Here is a 12,018-nt window from a genome sequence, read left to right as displayed (position 1 = left end):
GAAAGACTGAAGATTAAGGCTGGTATGAAGTGATCTAATTGAAAGACAAGCTTCAAAAACCAGGAGTGCTTAGGGAGGAGGCACGGGGAAGGAAGGGAGGAAGGGACTAACAGGCAGAACATTTTCCCTACCCACTCTGGATGCTGATTAGGAAATGCAGCAATCCCCTGATATGTCCTTTGTTCCTAAATACAAGAAATACAAAAGTAAATCTGAATGTAACCTGAATTATTGGAGAAGGTTTACCTTCAGTCATCTGAAACCACCTTGTACTCTGCAGAAAGGATCTCGTCCTTGGCAAGAATGGGTTTATGATGGACTGATCAACAGAGAACAGAAAAATGTCTGACATGTCCTTTGCTCTTCCTAAGCCCAGAAGAGTTTACTTTTTGGGTAGTTGTCATGTGGATGGGCAGAATGGTGTCACAGGAAGAAGCTAAGGGATGGGATTGCAAAGAAAAGTTGATGTCCTGTCTCTTGCACTGCTCCCTACTATTTGCTTCTTATATGAGTATTACTTTTGGCACACTAAGGTCATCTTATGAGACAAAAAAGGGTAGAGAAAAAAGGCTCTAAAACTTAGTTAAAGATGCTGAAAAGGAGCATCAAACTGAGACAAGAAAATGGGACCCATGTCTTGGTACTAAAAATGATGATTCTTTTCTAACATAGTAAAATGGGGAGGAGCAACAAGCTGTTCAATCCATTTGTACTAATACTTACAGTTCTCAATTAATGGTGAGACCATAGTGAATGTTGGATGGAGTGTAGTTCTGCATCTGTGGTACACTGGTGAAGCAAATATGCATTATCAAAAAAAAAAAAAAACTCTTGCCACCTCCCCTCATGTTACAGCCAGATCTGAGGCAATTTGTTCCTTGATCGTTTTAGGTAATTTTCATTATCATTTGCTTTTAGGAAATGGGAATGAGGTCTGTTTGTAACTCTTGACTTTAGGTATTCTCTGCTGGTATCTGCTTGCAGGTGAGCTGAGATTTTGTGTGCCCTGTTACCAGAGAGTGCTTTCATGCAGAATTGAAGCATTCCAAAGGCTGCTATAACCATTACACCCGGAGTTATTCTTCTTTGGAATAGCATTTTTTTCATAAAACATAGTTACCAATGCTGTAGTCCTCAAATAATAGTTTGCTAGGTACATCACATGAGTTTTATGTGGGGAATGAATGGAGAATATAGATTAGCCAGTGAGGGAAGTATCTGGTGTTGTGGGTTTTTTTTATTGGTATTTACTTTCTTCAAATCCAAAATAAGATGAAAGATTAGCCAGATTTATAAAAACAACACCTGTTATGGAGACTACATGAGGAAATATTAGTCCCAAATGTAACATGTTGTTTGCAATAGAAACTGTGTTGTAACTGTAATCATACAAGAAACTGGTATAACTATAATCATACAAGTATCTGTTTACGTGACCACTTAATAAAGTTGTAAGTTAATTAGAAATAGGACTCTCTATGCTGCTCCTTGTGTTTCTGATAAAAGCATTTTAGTGGAAGAGTGAAGCCACTTATGTGTCTGTTGCAAGGAAATGCTGAGGCTTGTGTATTTAAAAATTATTCAGGGTTTTCTCTTTCTGGAGACACTTTAAAAGTGGCAAAAAATATGGCTTTAAAAAAAATCTGGATTTGCCTTTAAATCTGAGATATCCTACACATATGCAAAGTGTTCGTATATCAGCATATTTCATACTCTCTGAACATTTGGTAAGGCTCTTCATTAGAGAAGTCCTTGAAGCTTTTAAGGGCTGTTTTGGGGCAATACACTGCATTTATCTTCCTGAAGTGTTCACAACTTGCTTTCAAGTGTGTGCTAAAATGTTGAACATGAAGGAGTCTTTGCATTATACAGTGTTATTTTGCTCTGTCAGATGATCAGAAATACTCAGCAGAGCACCTGGCTCTGTAGCCCTCAGAGGTGTGAGTTTTATTGCCACTGACAGAGAGCTTGGTTTGGCTTTATAGATGATTGCCTTGCAGAAACAAAACAAGGAATGTTTTGTTTGTTACATGGGATAAAATATTGGACCCTGACTTTGGAAGCAGTTTTAGGTCAGCCTGCAAGCTTGTCCTAATGGCTTTTGGGGGAGGTAGGGGAAAAAATTGAGCAGGATGAAATATTTAAGAGTTGAGTCACTTATTTTGGAGTAGCTTATTAAAACATAAAGTGGTTAATGATCCCACTAAATCTCATTATGTCATTTCATGCTGTATCAAAGGAAGCAATTAAACAGAAAGGTAATTGCCCCAGGTTAACTCTTAAAAATTTTAAGTATTTAATAGCTGGATTACAGAAAGTTAGTTACATCTGTAGAATTTATATAGTATACACCAAACCCACAGGTATTGTGCTTTATTTACATAATGCAGAATTCCACATACCTGATTAGTGTGATGGAGATATAATTACATAATCTGATATGTACAAGACATTAATTGGAACATGGAGATACCTCAGTATAATTTTGTATGTATCTGCTTGCCCTTCTGTCCTTATGGTTACTGGTACAGCATGTTTTGAAACTCATTTGCAGTATTTAAATTAGTCTCTTTTTAAAAAACCCTCTTAAAAGATTTACTCATGTATAAAAATGAATCATCAGTTTTGACATAAGTTTTTAGCAACATCTTATATTCTTTCACTTTTAGTGTTTTACAGGGGGACTGTGTGGGAAACTCACTTGGCTGGGTTTTGGAGGAAGGATGCACAGGAGGGGATGGGATAATATCCCCCTAGAGGTATTATTGTAGTTCATCCAAAGAGGAGGTTTATTTAAGAGCACCCTTCCCGAGTTTTTTGTGTCCTGGAAAAATTTAAAAAAACCCAAAACTACAACTTTTCTCTTGTTATTGATGCTATAAACTTGTAACTTACAAAATATTTTGTGTATTCAAAGAGAACTAGTTAAAAAGTGGTACAGTACCTCTGTCTACTTCAAAACAAAACTGAAGTGAAACAAGGGTGAAAGCAAAGACTAAGGTAAGGTGAGTCGAGAAGATTAAATGTGAGGCTGGTAGCATTCTGGAAAAAAAAAAAAGAGGATGGTACTAATAGATATAAAGTGGGAGCAAAGTATCTTGAAGCATTTTGTTAATTTAGAGCAGCAAGATGGAATTACCATGCTTGCTGTAGTGTCAGGACCAGTTGCCAAATAGTAGCAAGAAAACTGAGATGCTGAGGGGTCTCATATATGGTGTTGGGAAATGCTGATGATATGGAAGTGACATTTACCTCCAAACACCCAGAGCATGCAAACATCAGGGACAGAGGAGTAATTAGTGTTTTCCTGTAACTAGAAATAATAGGATAGGATTGAGGTATAGCAAAAGCAGGTTTCATATAAAAGGAAAGACTCAAGACACATTCTCTTAATGTGAGAATCTATTTTGCAAGAGGAGTAGAAGTTTTGCTGAAGTTGTTCAGAACTTGGACTGGATGATTCGTTATTTAAAAAAAAAAAAAGTATTTTGTTTAAAGTAGGATCCTTGATAGAGGCTTGAGAGGAATAACTTACTGCCTTCTCCAGTGTTATTTTACTTTCAGACAACAACAATACAGACCACTCCAGCAGACTGAAAGCTCATTAAATTAAAAAAAAAAGTGCCAAATATATGAACTTCATTGTTATTTTTCTTCCTGTTGGTGAAAATGTTTTCTGATCCTCACATGTGATACCATAGAAATGTTGTGAACTCAAGATAAGTATTTAAGAAATCTGCAGTGGAAGGAGGTGCTGTGCTGAAGCTGTGACTTTGGATCTCTGCTTGTGCCTGTAGATTCTGGGCCTAGGGAGGTTGGGGTGTGCATCTTCTCACTCCTGGTGGAAGCAAGTGGCTCCCTCCACTGTTGTCTGCAAGATTTGGATTTGTTTTGTTTATTTGGGAGGTGGAACTTGAGAATTAAAGAGAGATTTATCTTTTTTTTTTCCTGCTGGATGAAAGGAAACAGAATTACAGGCCTTCATCAGCATCAACCTCAAGTTTGTATTTTTAGGAGTCTCTATTAAATCCTCATTGGCAGTTTTACCCTAACTTGTTCATCATTTAGTGGACATCCCATAAAGCCTACATCCTAGCTAAAATATTTCTCTCTGGCATCTTCTGTGGGTAAAAATAATTCAGAGTATATGAAAATCTTGGCTGTTTTGCAGTCTCTTGCATGCTGGATTATATTTAGACTCAAATTCTCTGGTTTGTTTTTTTAGGATCCCCACGCTGAAGAGTTTGAAGACAAGGAATGGATGTTTGTCATAGAGAATGTAAGCTGGAATGTTGTTTTGGTTTTTTTATCATATAAGATTTAATAATTTAAAAAGACTAAAAGGTGTCCAGATGCTGAAAAAGTCTTGAATAAAATTTGAGCAGCTGAACCACCATAAATCCTAGCTCTGTAGTCATGAAGGCTTATTAAAATACCTATTGTACAATAAATACCTATGTTACAATGCAGGAGAGGGGAGTGCTATACTACACTGCTTAAACTCCTTCCCTGTTAGCCTCAGTCTGCCTTGCATTAGTGTGCTGTGAGCAGTGGAGTGAACAAGTTAGAGCTGGGTCATGACTCACTGTTTTATGGGCTGTGACACATTATTTGTGTCTGAGCAGGGCAGTGAACGAGTCAGAGCTGGGTTGTGACATCTGTATGTCCCAAAGGGCAGCACACCCTTCTGGGCCTGAGTGCCACTCTCTAGGGGAGAGCAGAGCTTCATTGCTTGCCTTGGATGGATGAGGAATTTGGGGAGGATGGGAAGGTGGGACCAGCAGTGAGGAGTGTCATGAGCTGCTCCCTGGGATCCCTCTGCATGTCCTGTGCCCCGATGAAAACCCAAAAGCTGCTCCTGTGAGTCTCCAACTCCTCCAAGGCAGGAGCTCCCAGAACTTCTCCAAGAGAGCTGAGTTCCTGAGGGCTGCACAAACAACAGGCTTTGCCAAAGTGCACTGCTGGACATTGCATAGAGCAAGTGCTGCATGAAGTACTTTTTTCCTTTCCCTTCTCTGTTCCGGGCAGCAGTTTCCGCTCCGGGGCTGCCTGGCTGAAAAAGGGGAAGCTGCTTTACCCAGGGTTTTCTTGAAAAAGAAACTTCATCTTCAAATATTTTTTAAAGGATTGTGGTATCAAGATAGTGTTTATTGCTCATTAATATAGTTTCATTAAGGATTGTTTCTCAGTAACATTAAAAAACAATTTTAATGTTGTTTTTAAACAAAAAAGAAATTGCTTTTCTACCAAGTAGTACCACGTAGCACTGAAGTGTGGGGAAGCAATGGATTTTGCATATCTTTTTTGACCTAAAAATGCTTCTTTTTCTTGTCAATATTGGAAAGTGATTTGAATATCTAAAGCTAAGGTTTATTCCTATCACCAGTAACTGAACATTTAAAAGGGCTGAAAGCAAAGTGCTTTATTTATACTTTTGTTTTCAATGTCAAGTTTCTATTTTCACCTATGACACTTGTTAACACAAAACATAGTTTAGTTACTGTTTCCTGGAGTTTCCTTTTCTTTCTCACATAGTTTATTTTAATCAGGGAAGTCTCCATCCAGTTGTCACCATACAAGTAGCTGTGGATAAAACAATGTCAGTGTATTTCTCAGCCAGCCCCTCTGGGTATAGCTGGATTTCCTGTGACGTTGCAGATGATTTTTTTTCCAGGATTTTATATGGGGCATGTAGACTGAGCTTGGGTCCTGCTTTTTTACGTGTCAGTGTATTCCATGTAGAGGGGGCAGCAGATCATCTGCTGCCTTCTGCTCTTGCTCTCTGCCTCACACCTTTGCTGAGCCGTGCAGGGCAATCTTCTGTTGTGTGGGAACTTCTTCATAACCTCGGTTGTGCTGTTATGTTAGTTCATCTCACAAGAACTGCCAAATAGTCACTGGTAGGTAGATGTTTATTCTTTGATTGGAGAATATAGAAGTAGTATCCTCAGAATTATATATTTAATAGCTTTAGCACAAAAATTACTGAGAGCTAAAGAAACTATAAAACTGGCTGCTTTCAATCACCTCTTTCTCCCTTTTTTTTTTTTTTTTTCCTTCATGCTGGAAGAGATGGAGAAACTCTTTTCCCTGGGTAACAGCTCCACTTAGTGGTGGATGAAAACATGTTCATCGGTTCGAGCAAGTCACGGGTGTTCCAATGGCTGGCTGACTTTCCAGAGCATGGAACACCTGCCTGTTAAAAACAGGGGAGCTAGGGAGGCAGGAGGTTGTTCTCTTCACACCTTAAATTATAGGCATTTACCCTCTTCGGGCCTAAAGTGTATTTTGCCTGGGTTTACAACATGTTTGTCATTAACCTGGCAAGACGAGGTCACCTTTGGGAAGCATGGGGATATTCAGAATCCTTTGGGACCTTTTCTGTTTTGTCCAGGGATGTTTTCTGTCCTGATAGGCTGCAGGGCTTCCCCTCCTCTTTAGTCAGCAACACTCAGAACACAAAATACTGAAGTCTGAAGAGCTTAGGGGTATGCTTTAATTGTGAAACTATGTGAATTCTGCTAGAAATTTTGAGTTTGTTTCTTTTTTGAATTAGTATTATAAGTCAGTCTCCAGAATAATTTTGTCATGCTTCAGTATGGCTGAGCAAAGACCAGGTAGAAGAGATATACAGTTGCAGTTTGATGCCTTTGCAGGCAGATGCTACCAAATTCCAAACAAGTTTATTCTGCACCTTCAGAGGGATTTAAAAGTAGTGATGAGGTGATTGTGCAAGAAAGCCATTCATTTTCATGCTGTAAATGAAAAGGAAACAAGATACTTGATTTTTGTGGTTCTTTTCTTGTTGGGGATATATGTACATTACTTCATGATCCATTACCTTGATTATTGTAGATTTTTTTTTCTAGCTGTATTTTTATTGCCTTAGTCACTCTGTATTTTTATTCTAGTAGGTGAACTTTGTCATCTGCTGTGTGTATAATCCATAAATAGTTTGATTGTAGAGCAGTTTCTTACCATTTAAATATTGGTATTCATTTTCCATCAGCCTTTTCTATGTCTTTATCTCCTTCACAGCTGTGTTCTGTGTATATTTACTGATAACTTTCTTGTCTCTAATTTAATCTCTCTTTAACCACAATCTGTGTAATTGATTATTTGCTTTTATGTCATGAGGCAGTTATTGGAATTCTTTTGGTGTTTTTTATGTTCTACTGAATAATAACACTGAGTGTTCAGGTTGGCTGTTGCAAGTAGGAGAGCAAGAAATTCATAACTAAGACCAAGACTTGCCCATGCGTAGAGTGGTAGTAGGCTTTCAAAATCTCACAGACTGGTGTTAGTGTATTTTTCCTATTCCATTTAATGAACAAGGATGAGTTGCCTTCTATTTTATAAGGCCCTTTCTCTAGTAAGTGACTTCTCTCTGTCATTGCTTCTGTGGGTAACTTGAATATATGCTGTTTCCACACTTGGTTTCTGCTGTTTCCACATTTGGTTCCTTTCACTGTCTGAGCTCATCGAGTCTCCCTCAGAGATGCCAGGAGGGGAGGGCAGTTTTGAAACAAAGACTGCACCTCTGAGAAGAGTTCAGCTGACCTGAAGTTTTGGGCTGTGTTTCCTGGTCACTGCAGATTGCTTAATGGAATGAGAAAAGGATAGGAGGGAAGAGAGGAGGTTTAAGTTGGTCCAAAGATGTGGAAGCTTTCACTGGCTCTATGTACAAGAACTTTGTCTCAAATAGAAGTATCTGAAGCAATGGAAAAAATGTCATTTTGCTTCCTAACACGCTCAAAGCATGGAAAGGGACATAAGAACACCCACTGAAGACAAACCATGATGTTTACTTGTTTGCTGGCAGTTTTGTAGACAGTTACTTCCTACATTCTTAAAGAAGCTTAAAGTCACGGAATGTTTTCCAACTTGAAACTGCACAGACTATGAAACAAGCTTCCCAGCTTTTTGTCAAAACTATTTTTGAGCCCATGTCTGTGTGTCTAGCACAGTAATATATTTCAAAGTTCATAGTAGCCTTCTCTATCTTCCCACCTGTGCTTATGTGCCACTGTTGTCCGTAGGTCATTCCCAGGGCTCAGGGCTGTGGTGAGCAAGCCCTTTGCAGTAGGAAATTCCACTGACAATAATTGCTGTTGTTCCTGACACAAACTGTAGCCCTCTTTTTATGTGGCAGGCCTATTAAAACTTGGTCTTTGCTAATTCCAGACCTACTGATTTGGCAGATGAATGGAGAAACATGCCCCACCTGTTGTTGAAGCTTTGCTTGTACATTCCTGTGAGTTGGAGCTGGAGGCAGCCTCACCTGTCTTGTACTGTTGCTTCAAGGCAGCATAATTCCAGACAAACACTTGCCTAAACAATTTAATAAAAATAAATTAAGGTGGGCTCTCTGCAGCACTGCCAGTCAGCCTCTTCCAATGATCCATTGTCCTTGTGGGGAATCATTCAGGCCCAGATCTTTGTTGATACACTTTAGGCTGCTCTTGGTTTTCATAGGAATTACAGCTCTGGAGAACAGTCTGCTCTCTGTGGCTGGAGGCTCCCTCCTTCTGCCTCTGACTAATCGACCTCAATAATGTGACAGTTTACATGTGGGATTTCACTTTCTGTGATTGCATTAGCAGGTCATTAGCATTCTCTTTCTACGGATTCATTTATGTGAGTGCTCAGTGTCCTGCTCTGCTCCTGCTGCCCATGGCTTTCAGGAGCTAGCTGTGCCCAGCTCTGCTTGCACTCTGTCACCTGCCTGGGGAAGCATTCCAGGCAGAATTTCCAAGCTGTTCTTACACTGACATCTAGGAAGCTGGACTGAGTTCTGCATCTGTCCTTTTTAGAGAGTCTTTGAAAAAGCTTTGATGCCTTTTTAGACACTGTTTTCCAATGATGCCTTTTTGAATAGACCCACTGAAACTTCTGGAATGAGAGAAAAAAGGAGTCTAGAGTTTGCTGTTCATGCTGGCCTTCAGGGAAGAGTTACAAAGAGTAATGAGTTTAAGCTGAAAAAATGAGATCTGACTTTTCCTTCTGTCTGTCGCTCCTGTGTAGCTTCAGGAACCCCACCCTAGAAAGAGTTCTGAATTGGCTTCCACTCAAATATCAGCAAAGGCTCAAAATAAGAGAAACATTAGAAAACATTACAGAACAATTGACATAATCAGCTTCATTTTATTGGTACATGTGTGTTCTTTTGTAGTTGATGTCCCCCAGTCCACCCTCCCCCCGTTGCCTCTGAAATTCTGGATCATGGTTGCTTATGATGATTTCTCATTTTGAATGCCCTGGAGCATGTTTTATCACTCACAGGTTTGGGGAGATTATTTCTCTCTCTTGAAATGCCTGGCATGACACAACTAATAAAGGTGACAAATAAGGTGAAAGTAATGGGAAAGAGAGGGTAGGTCGTGGGACATAGAAATGAATTTCTTTCTAGTCTTAAAGGACACCAATTTTAAATGTGATACAATAAAATGAGGTATTAGCAAAAAGTTAAGTTTTCACCAGATACAGCTCTGAATATGTTGTTTTCCCGATGAATCTTTTAGAGAAAAAACTTATTTGAATAGGAGTAATTAGCCCAGAATTTTGGTAAAAGCATACTTTTTTACTGGGTGGTTGAATATCTTTTACTACAGACTGCTGCAACACTAATTCTGCAAGGGCAGGTTTTGCCCTACATCGAATGAGAGCCCAAGTCTAATCTTCCCACCTGTTTCTGGAAATAGATGTTGGGGAGCAAATGCCAGCATAGCGTAGGGAATTGAAATTCTGAGTACTGCTGATGCCATTTGCTGGAAGAACCTGGGGGAAAAGACTGACATAGGAACAGGATGAATTCCTTACTTGTTGATCAGTTGCTATATCAAAATTTATTACAAATTCTTGGGTATCTCTTCTTGTGCATCTTTGTACCATATGAGAACTTAAGTTTAAATTGGCTGTTTCCTTTATTTAAGAAACAGTAGTTAAAGCCTCTCTATGCATTCGTTTTGTATTTTTTGCTTGAAGTTTTGCTTGAATTTTTTGCTTAAAATAATAATTGATTGGGTTAGCTTTTTTTCTGAATTAAATGTCTGCATTTAATATATTTAGAATAGCTTATAGTTCAGACATGCTTTCCTGGTCCTTTAATTCCCCTGTCATATTCTGCTGTGTGTGATTATGTGAACTGTGACTAGCTGCCTGTGTAAATTAGGCTGAGTATTCTGGTTTAGATATAGCTAGGAATTAAATGCTGCTTTGTCAGCTGTCTCACTCTTGTTCTGCTTTAAATGTAATAGAGATTCAGAAAACCTCTTTTACTTTTAGTTTTTGCTTACATTAAATATTTAGCACTTTGTTCTAGTTGAGAAATCTCTGAGATTAGGCCTTTGGAGCAAAACTTGCAGAAATTGTTGTCTTGATTGGCTGCTCTGGTTGTAAAGGAACCAGGGTAGGAAATCTTTCTTGGAGGCCTGATCCTGTGCTTTTCCAGTAATATATTGTTTTTCCTTCTGTGCTCCATGATGGCCTTTCTGGGCACTTTTAACCAAAAGGGAAATACAGTCAGGGGCAGGGTCCTGACTCAGGAAAGGAGCAGGAGAGAGGCTTCTGCACAGAGTGGATCACTCTGCTTTGGGGTGTCTGAGAGTGGGTAACTCCCCTGTGTGTCCACACTGACCCTACAGGAGTCCCTTGCTTAAACAATCTCCTTGGTTTTGGCATCTTCTCTGAAAAGTACAGAAGATAGTGGAAGTGGATTGCACTTGAGTTCTGCTGGAGAAATTTTATACCAAATGCTGTAGGACAAGTAAACTACCACTTGTATTTAGGGCAAGTGTGAAAGACTGTGGGTGTTTTCCCCCTCTACAAGGCCCAGCACAAAGGGGAGGCACAAGCAGCCCTGGTTTCAGGCAGGCATTGTGAGAGCAAGAGCTCCATAAACTTTTCTGAACAGCACAGTTAATTAATTAATATTTTGACCTGCAGCCCCTCCTGTATCCCCAGGCAAAGCCTGCTAGTGTCCTGTTAGGATGTATAACTTACTGTCTGCAATGTAATTTTCCTTCTGACCAAAACAAGACTGTGCCCAGATCACCTAGAATTAGGGCTACTGTGAATCCTTTCTGTCATTAATACATAATAACCTATCAAAGCAGAGCTGAGAGATGACAAAAATCTTATTTAAATAAGAATTTTAGAGAAACTGCTAAAATAACTCCTAACCTCTAATTAACTTCTTACACTTTTAATAGCTTTTTTTATCCTGAATGAGTGTGAAATGTGAGTCCATCAATGTCTTCCCTACTGTGTTTTTTCAAAAATAGTTATGAAAATTTTCTTTTGGTATTCAGTCTTCATCTCCTAAATGAAATGCAGTGCCCAAACTGTGCTTTAAATAGTGTTGTTTCTGATGCTGTGTAAATAGCTGCACTAAGTGCATCTATATCAAATATAATTTGGCAGATGCTATGGCAATTTTGAAAACTATATTACAGCATTTTGGCTTAACATTTTCTGGTGAAGGAGATATCTCATTTTCTGGTATTTATGCTACAGTTACATGGGAGGGTCTTGCAAGTGGCAGCTGGAAAGAGGAGGATCCTGGGCTCTGGGCAGAGCATCCTGGGTGTGAGGGTCTGGCTTTGTGTCTCACAAAGTATGGTACATGAACGTACATGGCAACACTTAATTTATACAGTTATTATTGATTCACAGCAGTGAAGTACAACTGTTTTCTAAATTGCTTAGGATCATTTTGTTTGGGTTTTTGAGAGGAGGCTATTTTCTGCTGGAGGAATCTGTCTCCTATAGCCAAGTTGTACAAGGCAGCTGATTGGAGTTGCTGTCAGTGGTGTCCCTTGCCAGCTGGAGGGGGGAAGCTGATAAACAAGGCAGACAGCTTTGGAAACAAACCTCTAATACTACATTAGGCATGTTTAAAACCAGCAGTGTGTTTCAGCCATTCTTAGCACATGTTTATTCATAGGAAATCAGCAGTAAAATACACTGGCCAGCGCATGCAGGAGCCGGAGTCTGCATGAGGTCGTTTCTCTTTCAGAC

At 39.3% G+C, this 12,018-nt stretch overlaps 1 protein-coding gene across 9 annotated transcripts in view; it reads left to right on the top strand.

The window, feature by feature from the left end:
- Nucleotides 1-12,018, top strand: part of EHBP1 (EH domain binding protein 1) — a 205,458-nt gene that overhangs the window by 41,725 nt on the left and 151,715 nt on the right. For all 9 annotated transcript variants that reach the window (XM_066546363.1, XM_066546360.1, XM_066546362.1 and 6 more), the window contains exon 5: nucleotides 4,226-4,279. In XM_066546363.1, the coding sequence (XP_066402460.1) occupies nucleotides 4,226-4,279 (54 nt within the window). The remainder of the gene's footprint in view (nucleotides 1-4,225; nucleotides 4,280-12,018) is intronic.

Source organism: Molothrus aeneus, chromosome 3 (assembly GCF_037042795.1).
Source record: "Molothrus aeneus isolate 106 chromosome 3, BPBGC_Maene_1.0, whole genome shotgun sequence".
Lineage (NCBI taxonomy): Eukaryota > Metazoa > Chordata > Aves > Passeriformes > Icteridae > Molothrus > Molothrus aeneus.
This window is presented reverse-complemented; position numbering and strand designations above follow the sequence as displayed.